Source organism: Piliocolobus tephrosceles, chromosome 14 (assembly GCF_002776525.5).
Source record: "Piliocolobus tephrosceles isolate RC106 chromosome 14, ASM277652v3, whole genome shotgun sequence".
NCBI lineage: Eukaryota > Metazoa > Chordata > Mammalia > Primates > Cercopithecidae > Piliocolobus > Piliocolobus tephrosceles.
In genome coordinates this window covers 47,416,236-47,433,773 of record NC_045447.1, presented here as the reverse complement: position 1 = coordinate 47,433,773, position 17,538 = coordinate 47,416,236, and the positions used below count along the sequence as shown (strand labels likewise).

Genomic DNA, 17,538 nt, shown 5'->3' with positions numbered 1-17,538 from the left:
TAAAAGCTGAGTCTTTCAAAGGGACACCTGCACCCAGCATGCTGGCTCCTCTTCACCAAGTGTGACTTCCTACGCATTTCACAGGCCTCCAGAGGTCCCCCTGAGTCTCTTCTGCTGTGAGAAACTAATCATGTAAGCCACAGGCTAATTCCCTTGAACCTTAAATGTTTTTAGTAATTTCCCGTTCATCAGAGAAGCAGGATTTGAGAGGAATTTTGAAGCAAACACTACAGAAGGCAGAGTCTCCAGGTAGGATAGCTAAGAGACATTTGGAATGGTCTGACTGTTCAAGATGGATGGGAAAGCCTCTTCCTGTAATAATGATAGTAGCCGACATTTGTTGCCAGGCAGTGGGGCAGCCACAGGCCCCATTTTTGAGATGGGGTCTCACTCTGTCACCCACGATGGAGTGTGGTGGTGCTGTCATGGCTCACTGCAACCTCAGCCTCCTCGGGCTGGGTCTTCTTAATTCTGAAAAACCCAGCTTTTAAAGGGTGGACCTAATCTTATGTTGGTAGACAACATTGTCTACCAACATTGTCTCATTTAATACAATGCACATGCTCTCCCCATGACACAAAAGAGGAAACTGAGGCCTGGAGGTGTGATGTGTCCCAAGTCACCTAGCTAATAAGTAAAGAAGCCAGCATTCCCGGATTAAAAATGCATGTGTCTGTCACTGTGGTGTATTTGGTGCTTGATCAATGTTTACTTGAGCAAATGGAGCGGCAGATGCACCAGACGAGTGTGCTCAGTGAGGGGGGCAGGAGTGAGGCTGGGCATCTTCCCACCTCCTGCGAGTGGTGGGGCTTGGTGAGCTTGCCAGGGCCTGTCTTTCTTATCAAAGAAGGTGTGTGCCCCAGTGTTACAGCATTTCACCCAAAGAAGCCCAGAAAATGCTTGACTTTTCTGTCATTCCTGGGGAGGACACTTTCCTCCTCACCGTTCTGCTGGCTTGGTGTTCCCACAGCCCCCGATAGGTGATAGCACCTGCTAAAGTGCACCAGGCCCTTCTGTCTTGCTGCATCCCACAGATGAGGCCAGACTGGGAGGAGGGAGAAAGGGAGGCATATGTAGTTCAGGTTATTCTGGAAAACTGCCTGACCAGTTTTAAGTCTGGGCCGGACACTGGGGCGTCTCACCGCGTTGAAAGGGCCGAGGCACCCCCCGTGGTAAAAGGGGCTGGAACCAGGTCTGCTCCTTGGGCTTCTCCTCCAGGGTGCCATTGCTCATGGGCCTTGGCTCTAGAGGTGCTCATTCATGGTTCCAAACTTCCAGTTCCTGGGAGAGGAAAAATGCTTAGTTCAGTCTCAGTTAGGCCTCTGCTTAGATCAAACAGCCAAGGCCAGTAGGCCCAGTCCTATGGTAGAGACCTGGCCTCAAAGAGCCCTCTGCCCCAGTTTTTGGGGAGTGTACCAAGAGAAGGGAGCCTTATCCTGAGCTGGGCAGCCAGCCCTGGGGGTCTAGTGCACAGATGTAGAAAGGCTCTATTGGTATACCTCCCTTTGCTTGTTAGAAAGTGCTCAATGGGGCTGAATTGTGTTTGATAGTGTAAGTCTGGGTTGGGGTTAGGGTTGTTACAAGATTGTCAAGATGATTAAATGAAATGCCATTTGAAACACTTATCCATGCCTTGTGTATGGTATCCCCACCAGTGAATATTCATACTCTATTATAATAATTCCAACAACTTCATAATTTTCATATGCAATTTCTAAACTTTGAACTTTTTTTTTTTTTTTGAGACAGTGTCTCGCTGTGTTGCCCAGGCTGGAGTGCAGTGGTGCAATCTCGGCTCACTGCAACCTCCGCCTCCCGGCTTCAAGTGATTCTCCTGCCTCAGCCTCCCAAGTAGCTGGGATTAGAGGCGCCCACCACCACGCCCAGCTAATTTTTGTATTTTTAGTAGAAATGGGGTTTTGCCATGTTGGCCAGGCTGGTCTCAAACTCCTGACCTGAGGTGATCCACCGCCTTGGTCTCCCAAAGTGCTGGGATTACAGACATGAGCCACTGTGCCCAGCAATTTTTTGTATTTTTAGTAGAGATGGGGTTTCACCATGTTGGCCAGGCTGGTCTTGAACTCCTGACCTCAAGTGATCCGCCCGCCTCGGCCTCCCCAAGTGCTGGGGTTACAGGCGTGAGCCACCGTGCCCAGCCTAAACTTTGAATTTCTTTGAACCCCTGACTTACACAGAATTAGCTGAACGCAGAATTCCAAATCAACTCAGCCTGTGGGACAGCCAAAGAACACAGTGTGCCTTTGGGCTCCTTTTTCACTCACCATGCGGGGTTAGAAAACTTTATCAGGGGCTTTAAAAAAGGAGCTCTTGTGTGTGAAATGTTTCCTTGATTCTCTTCCTGGTGCCTCTCTTTCTCTAAGTGGTTTGCTTCCCCGAGTTCCCCACGTGAGGCTGGGTGGTTGTGGCACATCTGTGCATTCTGTACGCACACAGGCAGCCTTGTGGAGTGCCAGTTTCCAAGTCTTGTTTTTTTTTTGTTTCTTGTGTGTGTGTGTGTGATGGGGGTCTCACTCTGCCGCCCAGGCTGGAGTGCAGTGGTGCTGTCATGGCTCACTGCAACCTCAACTTCCCCGGGATCAGGTGAGCCTCCTTCCTTAGCCTCCAGAGTACTAGGGACTACAGGTGTGCACCACAATGCCTGGCTAATTTGTGTAATTTTTGGTAGAGACAGTCTCACCATGTTGCTCAGGCTGATCTCGAACTCCTAGACTCAAGTGATCTGCCCACCTTGGCCTCTCAAGTGTTAGGATTACAGGTGTGAGCCACCACACCCAGCCCAGGTCATCTTTTGAGGGCATGGAGAGAAGACTTTGAGCATCCCACTTTTGAGATTGTGTACCAGTCAAAAGCCCCTATGACACACTTTTTCCCCAAAGTAGAGGGCTCTGATTGTGTTGATCCCAGGAGAGATGGGAAAGAGCATTGAATGATTCCAAAGTATTGGGCCTTGGTTCGTTTCCTCATGTTGGTATTGTGAGGATTCCTGTTAGGATGACAGCATGTGTGCAGGAGGCTTTGTGAATTGCTGAGGGTGAGGGGTGGCAATGTCAGTGTTGGGTCTGTCCTTACTAACCTGGGGCCATGGGAGTTGATAAGACCAGATTCCCAACTTCACCCCACAATGTGATCCCTGTGGTGACCACTCACAGGGCTCTTTGGTTGAGCTTCCCAGAAGGGATTACCATCTGCCATTGTATGTTGAACCCCGTTCATTCATTCATTCAGCCAACCAGCAACTATATACTGAGCTCTCATTGTGTGAGAAGCAGTATTCAAGGAACTGGGCGAATAAAAAAACAAAACATCCCAGCCTTCATTGAGCTTACCTTCTTACTGAAAGAAAACAAATAAAACATACAGTGTAATCCCAGCACTTTGGGAGGCCGAGGTGGGCGGATCACTTGAGGTCAGGAGTTTGAAACCAGCCTGGCCAACGTGATACCCCATCTCTACTGAAAATTTTTTAAAAAAACAAAAAAAAACATTAGCCGGGCATGGTGGCACTTGCCTGTAATCCCAGCTGCTCGGGAGGCTAAGGCAGGAGAATTGCTTGAATCCTGGAGGCAGAGGTTGCAGTGAGCCAAGATCATATCACTATACTCCAGCCTCAGCAACGAAGCAAGACTCCATCTCAAAAATAAAAAATAAAAATATGCAATCCCTTCGCACCAGCACACTTGAAGTCTGACCTCGTGGTTGGCACCCTTTAGCAGGTGTCCCTCTTCTGTCTTGTGCACCTTGCTTCTATCCTGGTATGTATGGCATGGCCTCCTACACTCCATGGTGAGCACTGTGAGGACAGAGGTTGAGTTGGGTTTGCTGTATTTCTCAGGTGCCTAGGTTTGTGCTTGACAGGTAGATGGAAGGCACACAATGTGGTCATCAAACCTCAGTCAACCATATAAGGAAGGTAGAAGTGAAAAGTCCCATGGGTACCCAACTAATGTCACCAGTTTCCTGCATACCTGTCCTGGAGTTTATTTATAATGTGTGTAAATAAATGATGTATGTGTTTAAATGCCTTTTTCACCTTTCTTTTAGAGCTGCCTCTTTTTAACAGTTCCATTCCATTATATGGATGTACTATGACTTATTGAACCAGTTCCCTACTAATTCTGTTTTTTGCAGTCTTTTGTTGTGAGGAACATTCCACAGTGACAATGTTGTTCATAGTCATTCACACACAAGCAAGTTCTTCTGCAGGATAGATTCCTAGAGGGGAATTGCTGACTCAGAGGTTTTTGTACTCTGTGTTGATTGTAGAGTGAGGGCAGAAAAGTGAGGCCCCTTACTAGTGACCATGTATAGTGGATAAGTCACCAGTCCCTGTGAGTGTTTGGCCCAAAGGCTTTAGGGCATTTGATAACACTATTTTTGTTTCTGCACCAGGCCGGAGACACTATGTTCAATCGTGCTAAGCTCCTCAATGTTGGCTTTCGAGAAGCCTTGAAGGACTATGACTATACCTGCTTTGTGTTTAGTGATGTGGACCTCATTCCAATGAATGACCGTAATGCCTACAGGTGTTTTTCACAGCCACGGCACATTTCCGTTGCAATGGATAAGTTTGGATTCAGGTAAGCAATACTGAGTCGGAGTCTGTAGTAACCATGTTTCTCTGTCATGTGTTGACTAGGAAATGCAGTCCTGGCAGCCCAGGAGTGGCCTCTTTAAGCTCTGGAACAGAATGCCTCCTCTGAGAAATGGGTGTTTTGTATTAGTTAAGATGGAAAAAGGAGACCAGAAATGCCTCTAGTCTCTGCACATCCAGATAAGAACGAGTTTTCTCTTTTTTTTTTTTGAGACAGGATCTGGCTCTGTCACCCAGGCTGGAGTACAGTGGCGTGATCTTGGCTCACTGCAACCTCTGCCTCCAGGGTTCAAGCCATCCTCTCACCTCAGCCTCCTGAGTAGCTGGGACTACAGACATGTGCCACCATGCCCAGCTAATTTTTGTATATTTTATAGAGACGGGGTTTTGCTGTATTGCCCAGTCTGGTCTCAAACTCCTGAGCTCAAGCAAACCATCTGCCTCGGCCTCTCGAAGTGCTGGATTATAGGCATGTGGCACCATGCCTGGCCTAAGAACAGTTTTTAGCATCTGGGCGGGGCTCTTATCTTTAGGCTCCAAACAGATATTGTATTTTCTTGCTTTTTTCTTTCTGTTGCCCCACAAGTTTTGGAAAGCAAATTGGAATAGTTTTTCCCCACTGAATTATTTAGCTTGTATACCTCAGCAGATGTTCCTTGGCCTGTTTTGTTTTCAAGACACAGGGTCTTGCTCTGTCACCCAGGCTGAAGTGCAGTGACACAGTCATGGCTCACTGCAGTCTTGAATGCCTGGGCTCAAGCCATCCTGCAGCCTCAGCCCCCTGAGTTGCTGGGACTACAGGCATGAGCTAGCATGTCCAGCTAATTTTTTATTTTTAGTAGAAATGAAGTCTGGCTATGTTGACCAGGCTGGGCTCAAGTGATCCTCCCACTTCAGTCTCCCAAAGCATTGGGATTACAGGTGTGAACCACTGCTTCTGCCCTTGGCCCTTTAAGAAGGAACGCGATTCTGTTTTCCAGCAGGGCACAAACTTCTGCTTAAATACAAAGCCCAAATTTTTCCACCAAAATGTCGCTAGTGAAGAGACCAGCCCAGATGCCCGACTGGGGTATTATCCAAAACATATTGTCATTGGTGGAAAATGGCCTTATAGTCCATTGTTTCGTCTTAAAACTAAATATATAAATAAACTTGTATATTGTTTCCTAATTCCGTGTTTATATTAACATACAAGTCTTTTTTTTTTTTTTTTTTTGGGACGGAGTCTCGCTCTGTCGCCCGGGCTGGAGTGCAATGGCCGGATCTCAGCTCACTGCAAGCTCCGCCTCCTGGGTTTATGCCATTCTCCTGCCTCAGTGTCCCAAGTAGCTGGGACTACAGGCGCCCACCAGCTCGCCTGGCTAGTTTTTTTGTATTTTTTAGTGGAGACGGGGTTTCACCGTGTTAGCCAGGATAGTCTCGATCTCCTGACCTTGTGATCCGCCCGTCTCGGCCTCCCAAAGTGCTGGGATTACTGGCTTGAGCCACCGCACCCGGCTAACATAAAAGTCTTATAAATTACCTGACAGTGCCGGGCGCGGTGGCTCACGCCTGTAATCCCAGCACTTTGGGAGGCCGAGGCAGGCGTATCACGATGTCAGGAGATTGAGACCATCCTGGCTAACACGGTGAAACCCCATCTCTACTAAAAATACAAAAAATTAGCCAGGCGTGGTTGCAGGTGCCTGTAGTCCCAGCTACTCGGGAGGCTGAGGCAGGAGAATGGCCTGAACCTGGGAGGCGGAGCTTGCAGTGAGCTGAAATCACTCCACTGCACTCCAGTCTGGGTGACAGAGTGAGACTCCATCTCAAAAAAAAAAAAAAATTTGCCTGTCAGTGGCCGGGCGCAGTGGCTCACACCTGTAATCCCAGCACTTTGGGAGGCCGAGGCAGGCAGATCACCTGAGGTCGGGAGTTCGAGACCAGCATGGCCAGCATGTGAAATCTTGTCTCTACTAAAAATACAAAAATTAGCCGGATGTGACGGCAGGTGCCTGTAATCCCAACTACTTGGGAAGCTGAGGCAGGAGAGTTGCTTGAACCCGGGAGGCGGAGGTTGCAGTGAGCCAAGGTCACGCTGTTGCACGCCAACCTGGGCAACAGAACGAGACTCCGTCTCAGGAACAAACAAACAAACAAACAAACAAAACCTAATCAGTTGAATAACATAACCCTTGCCTTCCTTGCTTTAAGTGAATTTGAAGATCCAGGAGCTGTGCTGCAGGTACCCTCTATGTTGGGTACCCCTGGTTTAGGCTGACTAGTACAGTGTGGTTGGCCCATGCAGACAGCAGACCCTTTATTTAGATACAACTTTTTTTCTTTTTCTTTTATTTATTTTTTTTGAGACAGAGTCTTGCTTGTCACCCAGGCTAGAGTGCAGTGGCATGATCATGGCTCACTATAGCCATAAACTCCCTGGCTCAAGTGATCCTTTCACTCTTAAAAAAAAAAATTTTTTTTTTTTAGAGATGTCTCACTGTTACTCAGGCTGGTCTTGAACTCCTGGGGGCTCAAGCAGTCCTCCTGCCTTGACCTCCCAAAGTGCTGAGATGACAGGCATGAACTACTGCACCTACTGAGATGCAACAGCTTTCTGTCAGACTCATTTTATTCTCATCATTTCTTCCTGTCCTCCCTTGCTGAGAGCATGAGAGCTGTGATGGGAATATAGGAATGTATGCAATCCTTCTCCCAGATCAAAGTTCCTAACTTGTTGTCTTAAAGGGAGGAAAATTTGAATGTAACCTTACTTTTAGGCTCTTCAGAAGTCCTTCTATACCCTTCCATCCCTACTTCCACCCTTCCTCCCTCTCTGTGTGTGTATCTTCTTCTCTTGAAACACACAGATTTATACCCTGAGCCCTCTTGATTCCTCCCTTGAAGCATGGTGGTGAACCACGAAGGGGCCCGTGATGCCCTAATTCTTTGCCACAGCACCATGTTTGTTTCACAAGGAGCCTGGCAGGTTTGAGCTTGGGGCACATAGGGAAGAGAAAGCAGCAGAGACAGCAAAACCAAATCATGTCAGCTTGGCATGTACTTCCCCTTGAAATAGCTAAGAAGCCATTTCTGTAAAAGCACTGATTATCAAAAAACCTTACTGGCCTGGCCACCTCTCGTTCAAACCCTCACATTAATAATGTGGACAGTAGTACGAGGTGTGCCAAAGGTGGATGACTCGGCACCTGAGTGATGACACCTAATTATGAATAGGTTCATTAAAGCAGACCCCCTAGGGACCTTTGCTTGAGGATCCTTGCAGTCAGAATTCCTGAATATATTTGAAAATAATAATTGCATCTTTATTTTCATATGTTCTATATGGTTTGGCTGACTTCCCCCTCAAAGTCTGAGTTAGAGTTTTCCTTAATTTATGTGATGGGTTTGGTCTTTTTGGATTCCAGAAAGAGCTGGGTGTGGTTTGGAGCTGCACTCAGAGTCACATAAAACCACAGCCTTTAGAGAACCCACAGGAAGGCTTTGGGGCACATCCTGATTCTTGACATTTCTCATCAGTGCTGACTTTGTATCCCTTAGGAGTTCACAATTCATAACCACTGAAATATTAAAATACAAAAAGTTTTGGAAGGATGAGAGCCCAGATGCTCTACTACTTGAAAATATATTAAAACATACGTTCATCATTATACATTTTGCTAAATCAGGATAAAGTCCGAAGTTTCAAAGAATTTTTATTTTAGCAAATTTCCAGAAACACTGCCTCAACTGTTAGGGTCGGTGTTCTAGTCAGTATGCCTTTGCAAGCATGAAAGCTAGATTGGTCAATAGGATGGGTGTGGAAGGGGGGCCGTGACTGGGTGGGTACAGGGAGGCTCTAAAACAATCTCAGATTCCAGGAGCTCCCGAATAAGGACTTCATGTGCAGGAACAGAGCACAGGGGAAGCAGATTCCTGAGCCACTCAGGAAGAACTGGGCTTAGGCCTGCCCTTGTCACTGACTAACTTTCTACATAACCACAGAAACAGCGCTGTGTTGTGGAAAGACGAAGATCATACTTTTTGATATCTGTGTCTAATATAAGGTCATCTGAGCCCTGATACAAAAGCAAAACAGACAAAACCCTCATAACTGCTCCCACCCCACCCACCATCAAAAAACTCTAGAGAGGCTGGGCGTGGTGACTCTTGCCTGTGATCCCAGCGCTTTGGGAGGCTAAGGTGGGTGGATCACCTGAGGTCAGGAGTTTGAGACCAGACTGACCAATACGGTGAAACCCCGTCTCTACTAAAAACACAAAAATTAGCCAGGCGTGGTGGCACATGCCTGTAGTCCCAGCTACTTGGGAGGCTGAGACAGGAGAATCACTTGAAAACCTGGGAGGCGGAGGTTGCAGTGAGCTGAGATCAAGCCATTGCACTCCAGCCTGGGCTACAGAGCGAGACTCTCTCTCAAAAGAAAAAAAAAAAAAAAAAAAAAAGACCTGGCTTGGTGTCTTACAACTGTAATCCCAGCACTTGGGAGGCCGAGGCAGGCGGATCATGAGTTTAAGAGATCAAACCGTCCTGGCCAACATGGTGAAACCCTGTCTCTACTAAAAATACAAAAATTAGCTAGGCGTGGTGGTGGGCAGCTGTAGTCCCAGCTCCTCGGGAGGCTGAGGCAGGAGAATTACTTGATGAACCCAGGAGGTGGAAGTTGCAGTGAGCCTAGATCGCGTCCCTGCACTCCAGTCTGGTGACAGAGCAAGATCGTCTCAAAAAAGAAAGAACTCTACAGAAGCAAAAAGAGTAACTTTAAAAGTGTTTATGTTCTTAGCAAGCTTTATTTTGGGGATGTCAGAACTTAACTAACCACTGCTGTTTCTTCTTTCCTCCAGCCTACCTTATGTTCAGTATTTTGGAGGTGTCTCTGCTCTAAGTAAACAACAGTTTCTCACCATCAATGGATTTCCTAATAATTATTGGGGCTGGGGAGGAGAAGATGATGACATTTTTAACAGGTAATGGTCATAACTTAGATATCTTTCTCCTCTGTCAACCTTCACTTCCAGTTTTTGAATCAATGCTTGGTTGTTCCGCAAGGACTGACCCTCAGATGTGATGCACCCCCACTCAGCCCACATTCTTAGGTGTGGCTTCATACAGGTCCTGTAGGTGCTAAACGGGATCTGTAGGAAAATGAGTTTCTGAGATTTTTGTATCAGCCTGGAAAAATGTCAAATGGGAGCCAAGTGACGGGGCAAGTTTACTTTGACTTGCCACATGCCGTTTTATACTCAAGGAGTAAACAAATGTCCTTTGTAAAAATCCCTTATCTCATTGTGGTCCCCTTTCACTGTGAAACAAGTTTCCTTGAGCAGAATCCTAACTGTCTTCACAGAAGCTTTGTGTTATATTTTTATTTTGGAGTATTTTTCACATGTACAAAAGCGATACTGTAGTATAATAAACCTTTGAGGACCTATCCAGCCCCAGCAACCATTATGGCCTGGTCAGTTCTGTCCCATCCACATCCTGGGACAGAATTTTAAGCTGGTAAATCTTTATGATGTGGGTTATCATTTACAGTGTTAAAAAACATCTATCAGTAGCATTTGAAAGAACATTCTGCTCAGTCCTCTGGCCGTAGAGGCTTCAACCCCACCAGCCACCGATGAGCACCTTCTCCAGGAGCCAGTCTGAACTCATTACTGAGTTTAATATCAGAATACACCTTGGTGCAGCCTTTCTGAATTGGAGTACCAGTTAACAGAAAGTGTCCTGTCAGAGCAACACCCAAGTCATTCAAGTTATCATTGTGTGCAAACTTAACAGAGACCCACATCTTCAATATAAACCTTGAAGAAAACTCCAATTTTAGAGTATGTAGATGGGGTATCAAGTGTGTGCATATTGAATGTCTGCTGCATACAGAGCACTGTGCCAGGCAGGCCTAGGACACTGAAAACCTGGACATAGGGTCCAGACAGAAGCAAACCTGCTTCCACAGAGGCACTCCTGGGCAGACGGTCTGGGCGGATATGACAGTGTGCAGGGCTGACAGGATACCACAGGGCTGAATGGTCAGAACAGCTGGGGGAGGGAGGGAGCGTCCACAGGCATCTAGTCCCATGCTAAGGCGGTGGCACTAGAAGGATGGGTAGTGTGCGGAGCAACTTTCTTGAAAGATAAAGGATCTAACACTTACTATACACCTACTTACTGTGTGCCAGGCAAGGCCAGGAATGTTTAAGTGGTCTGGAATCAACCAGTTCTGCCCCTTAACTAACTTTGCTGTTCTGCTCTCCAGGGTTTCATTTTGGTCCTCATTCCTTTTCCTTGGACCAACACAGAATCCTCCACCCTGTTCCGGCTGCCTCTAGTCTTGTTCTCAGCCCTCCATTTGTTTTTTTCTGCCTTTTCCCACATGTTCTGAAGCCCTCCATTCTTATACTACTTTCCAGAGAGACTTCCCCATGACTAAAAACATTTTGGAAATATTGTATATTAGGCCCCTTTCAGATACTGGCAACCGTTTGTGGGATGCTCTGAGAAGGCCTCTGTGATTTAGCCTTGCCCTTTTCAGCCCATCACCTGCCACATCCTACCCCAGACCCTTGTCACCTAGGAGCTTATATTGCTCCCTGAGGGCATTAGGCTTGCTCTCACTTCCATACCTTTGCCTGTGTCATCATGGCTGCCCAAAATGCTCTGGCAGATACCTGTTCATCCTCAGCTGGACTCTGCCTAGGCTTGCTCCGGCAGTTTACAAACTCTGTGCTTCTTCCTCTGTGTCTCCAACCTCATCTTCCTCTTCTCACCTCCATCCTGGTCCTGAAGGCCCTATGTTGGAGGCATTCACCCTGTATGTTCTGTGGGGCAGACGCCCCCAGTGTCTGGCACATGATAGTCAACACCACAACTGCAGAACCAGTTGTAAAAGGACATGGAGTAGGAATGTGAGTTTTAACCAGGGTCATGCTGGGCTGGGTTCTGGCATGATGCTAGGTTGTGGGCTGAGTGAGAACAGCAAGGATGATGGTGGATGGAGCAACAGTCTTGCAGCCAGGGCTATCAGGCCAAGTGTATGGCAGCTCTGTGATAATGACTTTCCCCTTACTCTTTGCAGATTAGTTTTTAGAGGCATGTCTATATCTCGCCCAAATGCTGTGGTCGGGAGGTGTCGCATGATCCGCCACTCAAGAGACAAGAAAAATGAACCTAATCCTCAGAGGTGCGTTCTGTGTTTATTCATACTCCTTCCCCCTTTAGGATGAGGTAGGCTGCAGGTCTGAGGCTCTGCAGAGGTCTCTGGGCCTGGGGGAAATTGAGGTGGTCAGGTTACGGTGGAGAGGGAGGAGGAAGTACGTGTAATGGTTTCTTCTTAAGATTTTTGTTTTGAGACCATCTCCTCGTGCTCTTTTCCTTGTAGGTTTGACCGAATTGCACACACAAAGGAGACAATGCTCTCTGATGGTTTGAACTCACTCACCTACCAGGTGCTGGACGTACAGAGATACCCATTGTATACCCAAATCACAGTGGACATCGGGACGCCGAGCTAGCGTTTTGGTACACGGATAAGAGACCTGAAATTAGCCAGGGACCTCTGCTGTGTGTCTCTGCCAATCTGCTGGGCTGGTCCCTCTCATTTTTACCAGTCTGAGTGACGGGTCCCCTTCGCTCATCATTCAGATGGCTTTCCAGATGACCAGGACGAGTGGGACATTTTGCCCCCAACTTGGCTCGGCTTGTGACTTCTTAGCTCTGCAAGGTGTTTGTGCCTTTGGGGGTTTCTTGGTGTGTTCGCAGTGTCACCCCAGAGTCAGAACTGTACACATCCCAAAATTTGGTGGCCGTGGAATACATTCCCGGTGATAGAACTGCTAAATTGTTGTGAAATAGGTTAGAATTTTTCTTTAAAGTATGGTTCTTATTACTTCGTGAAAATTTGGAGAGTGCTGCTAAAATTGGATTGGTGTGGTATTTTTGGTAGTTGTAATTTAACAGAAAAACAAAATTTCAACCATTCTTAATGTTACGTCCTCCCCTCACCCACTTCTTTCAGTGGTATGCAACTGTTACAATCACTGTGCATATGTCTTTTCTTAGCAAAAGGATTTAGAACTTGAGCCTTGGACCTTTTGTCCTACTAATGTGTGGATTCCAAGGCAACTCTAGCATCAGAGCAAAAGCCTTGGGTGTTCTCACATTCAGTGACCGATCTCCAGATTGTCTGATTTCTGAATGTAAAGTTTTTTTGTTCTTTTTTTTTTAAATAGCAGTTTGTAGTATTTTAAAGAAAGAACAGATCGAGTTCTAATTATGATCTGGCTTGATTTTGTGTTGATCCAAATTTGCATAGCTGTTTAATGTTAAGTCATGACATTTATTTTTCTTGGCATGCTATGTAAACTTGAATTTCCTATGTATTTTTATTGTAGTGTTTTAAATATGGGGAGGGGATTGAGCATTTTTTAGGGAAAAAATAAATAAATATATGCTGTAGTGGCCACAAATAGGCCTATGATTTAGCTGGCAGGCCAGGTCTTCTCAAGAGCAAAATCACTCTCTGGCCCCTTGGCAGGCAAGGCCTCCCAGTCAGCATCATCCTGCCAGACCTTGGGGCGGATACCTGGGAGACAGAAGCCTCTGCCCCTACTGTGCAGCTCCCCACTTCCCCAACCCTCCCCAGGTGGGCAGGGCAGAGGGAGCCTCAGCCTCCTTAGACTGACCCCTCAGGCCCCTAGGCTGGGGGATTGTAAATAACAGCAGTCAGGTTGTTTACCAGCCCTTTGTACCTCCCCAGGCGGAGGGAGCCTCTGTTCTGGTGGGGGCCACCTCCCTCAGAGGCTCTGCTGGCCACACACTCTGGCCCACCCTATGTTACCAGTTCTCCTTCTTCCTCCTTCCTCTTTTCCCCTGCCTTTCTCATTCCTTCCTTCCTCTCCCTTTTTGTTCCTTTGCCTCTTGCCTGTCCCCTAAAACTTGACTGTGGCACTCAGGGTCAAACAGACTATCCATTCCCCAGTATGAATGTGCCTTTTAATTAGTGATCTAGAAAGAAGTTCAGCTGAACCCACATCCTGATGCCCTCCCAAGAACTTCGGTGCCTAAAGCTTCCTGTTCCACCTCAGGTTTTTAGCAGGTGCTCCCACCTCAGTTGAGGTTCCCACCCACAGGGCTGTCTGTCACAAACCCACCTCTGCTGGGAGCTGTTGAGCCACCTGGGATGAGATGGTGCAAGGCACTTCCTACCACTGAGCGCCTTTGCCAGGTCCAGCCTGGGCTCAGTTCCCAAGATTCAGCTGCCTAATCCCAGGGTTGAGCCTTGTGCTCGTGGCAGACTCCAAACCACTGCCCTCCTGGGTACCAGCCCTCAGTGTGGAGGCTGAGCTGGTGCCTGACCCCAGTCTTTTCTGTGCCTTTACTGCTTTGAGCATCTCAGATGCTAACTTGGTTCTTTTTCCAGAAGCCTTTGTATTGGTTAAAAATTATTTTCCATTGCAGAAGCAGTTGGACTATGCAAAAAGTATTTCTCTGTCAGTTCCCCACTCTATACCAAGGATGTTATTAAAACTAGAAATGACTGCATTGAGAGGGAGTTTTGGGAAATACAAAGAATGAAGGCCTCTCTTTCCGCCCACAGATCCTGACTTTTCCAAAGTGCCTTAAAAGAAAGCAAACAAATGCCCTGAGTGGTAACTTCTGTGTTACTTTACTCTTAAAACCAAATCTACCTTTTCTTCTTCTTCTTCTTTTTTTTTTTTGTTACCTTCTCATTTATGTCAAGTAGTCAAGTATGTGGTTCGTTCTCAGAACCAAGGGAAATACTGCTCCCCTCATTTGCTGACGTAGTGCTCTCATGGGCCCACATGGGCCCAAGGCACAGCCAGGGCCCAGTTAGGCCTGGACGTTTGCCTGGTCTGTGAGATGCCGCAGGTCCTGTTTCCTTACTGGGGATTCCAGGGCTGGGGGTTCAGGGAGCATTTCCTTCTCCTGGGAGTTACGACCATGAAGTTGTCATGTACTGCGCCCTTCTCTGTTTCTGTGCATGCTATTGCCGGTGACCCTGTGTGAACTGGCCTTTGGGAAAGATCAGAGAGGGCAGAGGTGGCACAGGAGGGTAAAGGAGATGCTGTGCTGGCCCTCAGCCCGGACAGGGCCCTCTGCTGACTGCCAGGCTGGGGGCAGGGGCTCTGCATAGCCAGGATGATGGCTTTCATGTCCCAGAAACCTGTTGTGCTGTGTATTTTGATTTCCTGTGTATGCAAATGTGTGTATTTACCATTGTGAAGGGGCTGTGTCTGACCTTGGTGTTCAAAACAGAACTGTATTTTTGCCTTTAAAATTCAATAATATAACGTGAATAAATGACCCTATCTTTGTAACTGCAGGTGGTTTCTCTTTGCCAGGTGTAAGGGGTGTCATGGCTGTGGGATGGGGTGGGGTCAGGGTCTTTCCCTGGTCTGTGACCCACACAAATACACATGCCTCCCTGGAATCAGACATTTCCCCATTTGAACTTCATTCTCTTATCTATAAAATGGGAATAATAACACATAGGAACTTTTTTGAGGCTTAAAAGTGACAATATTTCTAAAACAATGACTGATGCCTCATAAGTACTCACTACATGTAGCTAGTGCCATTTCAAAGTAGAATTTTTTTCCCCTAGCAGTTCTCAGGCCACATTCTGCTATTTTCAGCAGATACCAGGATCCTTCAGATGTAGATCTCAGGGCCATTTGCACCAGGTGCTCACAGTGTAACTTGAAGGGAATTATCCAAAATGAAGTTTCTTATCAGTCTCAGGAAATGTAACCAGAAGCTTTAAAGGGTCTTAGTTGTTACCCAGGTGCTTGAGATAGTAAATGCCCCAGATGCCTCCTTCTTGGTGGCTCTGGGTCAGGCTGGTTGGATTGAATCAGTACTCCTGAAGAAGGGGGCCACAGGAAACCAGTGTGCAGGAGAGCCACTCCTGCTCTCCAGGGTGAGGGAGCTGCAGGCCCTGCCAGGACAAAGCTGTGAATGTGGGGCATCAGCTGGGAAACAGGAGCAGGAAGGGCAGCCTCTTCTAGCCACTCCAAGGCCATCTGGCTGTCTCCACCTATTCATGTCAAACAAAAAAAAAAACTTTTTTTTCCTTCTCACACACCACCACTCACAACACTTCACTTCTACCCCCAGATATGTGGGGATTTCTCCCCACCAACAAGCAGTTTTCCAGTGGACGCTAGCTGGGTGTCCTACAATTTAACTCAATTCTGATACTGTCTGCCTGGAGATAGCGTCAGATCCCACAGGTTGGCTCAGTCTCACAAGACTGCCCCCACTGCAGATGCCAGTCACAAGTAGTTGGTTGTGACCTACACTTTTAAAAAATGTTTTTTGGATACAGGGCCTTGCTGTATCACCCAGCCTGGCCTCAAACTCTTGGGCTCACGCGATCCTCCCGCCATAACTTACCAAGTAGAAGTAGTTGGGCTGCAGGCTTACGCCACTCACACAGCTATAGTTGTGACCTATACTTCTGATCAACCAGCTATAAATTGGGGTTCCCATGAGCCTCTTCTTGGGTTTAATTTGCTAGGACAGCTTAATTAGAACTTAGTGTTTAATTAAAACTCAGTGTAACACTTAACATTTACTGGACTTATTATAAGTGACATTAGAAAGGATACCAATGAAGAACCGGATGGAGAGATGCATAGGGCAAGGCATGGGGGAAGGGGAAAGAAGCTTCCATGCTCTCTCCAGGGGCTCCACCCTCCAGACACCTCCACATGTTCAGCTATCTGGAAGCTCATTTGACCCTGTCCTTCTGGTTTTTATGGAAGCTTCACACATAGGCCTGATAGATTACATCATTGGCCACTGTCAGTCAGCTCAGCCTTCAGCCCCTCTCCCCTTCCTGAAGGATGGGTGTGGGGCTGAAAGTGCCAAGCTTCTCATCATGGCTTGGTCTTTCTGGTGACCAGTCCCCATCCAGGAGCTCACAGAGAATCATTTCATTAGAACAAAAGACGTTCCTGTCACCCGGGACATCCCAAGGGATTAGAAGCTCCATCAGGAACCAAACATCAAATATTAGAACAAAAGATTCTGCTAGCCTCCCTATTGCTCAGGAAATTATGAGTTTTAGGGGCTCTGTATCAGGAACCCAAGGCAGAGGCCAAATATATATATTTTATTATATCACAGTGCCACACAGGACTTTGCAAGCTGTAAGGTCTGGGTGAAGTGGAGCACACCAGTCAAAGGGTGAACTTAACCTTTCACTGTGTGCTCCACTTCACCAAGACACATATCCACACAGACACACACCTCCACCCGGACACACGCCTCCACCTGGACGCACGCATCCACACACATGCATCCACCTGGATGCACGCATCAACCCAGACGTATCCACCCAGACGCACGCCTCCACCCGGATACATACCTCCACACAGACACGCATCCACACACACGCATCCACCCAGAAGCACACCTCCACACACACGCATCCACCCAGACGCACACCTCCACACACACGCATCCACCCAGACGCACACCTCCACACACACGCATCCACCCAGACGCACGCATCCACACAGACACACGCATCCACACACACGCATCCACACACACGCACACATCCACACACATCTACACTGACACACATATCCACCCAGACGCACACCTCCACACAGACACACACATCCACCCAGATGCACACCTTCACACACACGCATCCACCCAGATGCACACCTCCACACAGACACGCATCCACCCAGACACACACCTCCACACAGACACACGCATCCATCCAGATGCACACCTCCACCGAGACACACACATCCACCCAGACGCACACCTCCACACAGACACATCCACCCAGATGCACGCATCCACCCAGATGCACACCTCCACACACATGCATCCACCCAGACTCATGCATCCACACACACGCATCCACCCAGATGCACGCATCCACACAC

The 17,538-nt window shown here is 47.5% G+C and overlaps 1 protein-coding gene across 1 annotated transcript in view; it reads left to right on the top strand.

Moving 5' to 3' along the window:
• The window catches only part of B4GALT1 (beta-1,4-galactosyltransferase 1), a 57,423-nt gene extending 42,477 nt beyond the window's left edge, over nt 1–14,946 (top strand). Inside the window, exons 3-6 of the mRNA XM_023196094.1 lie at nt 4,411–4,598; nt 9,454–9,576; nt 11,685–11,789; nt 11,988–14,946. Of these exons, the coding sequence (XP_023051862.1) occupies nt 4,411–4,598; nt 9,454–9,576; nt 11,685–11,789; nt 11,988–12,120 (549 nt within the window). The 3' untranslated portion in view covers nt 12,121–14,946. The remainder of the gene's footprint in view (nt 1–4,410; nt 4,599–9,453; nt 9,577–11,684; nt 11,790–11,987) is intronic.
• Nucleotides 14,947–17,538: the final 2,592 nt, after the last annotated feature.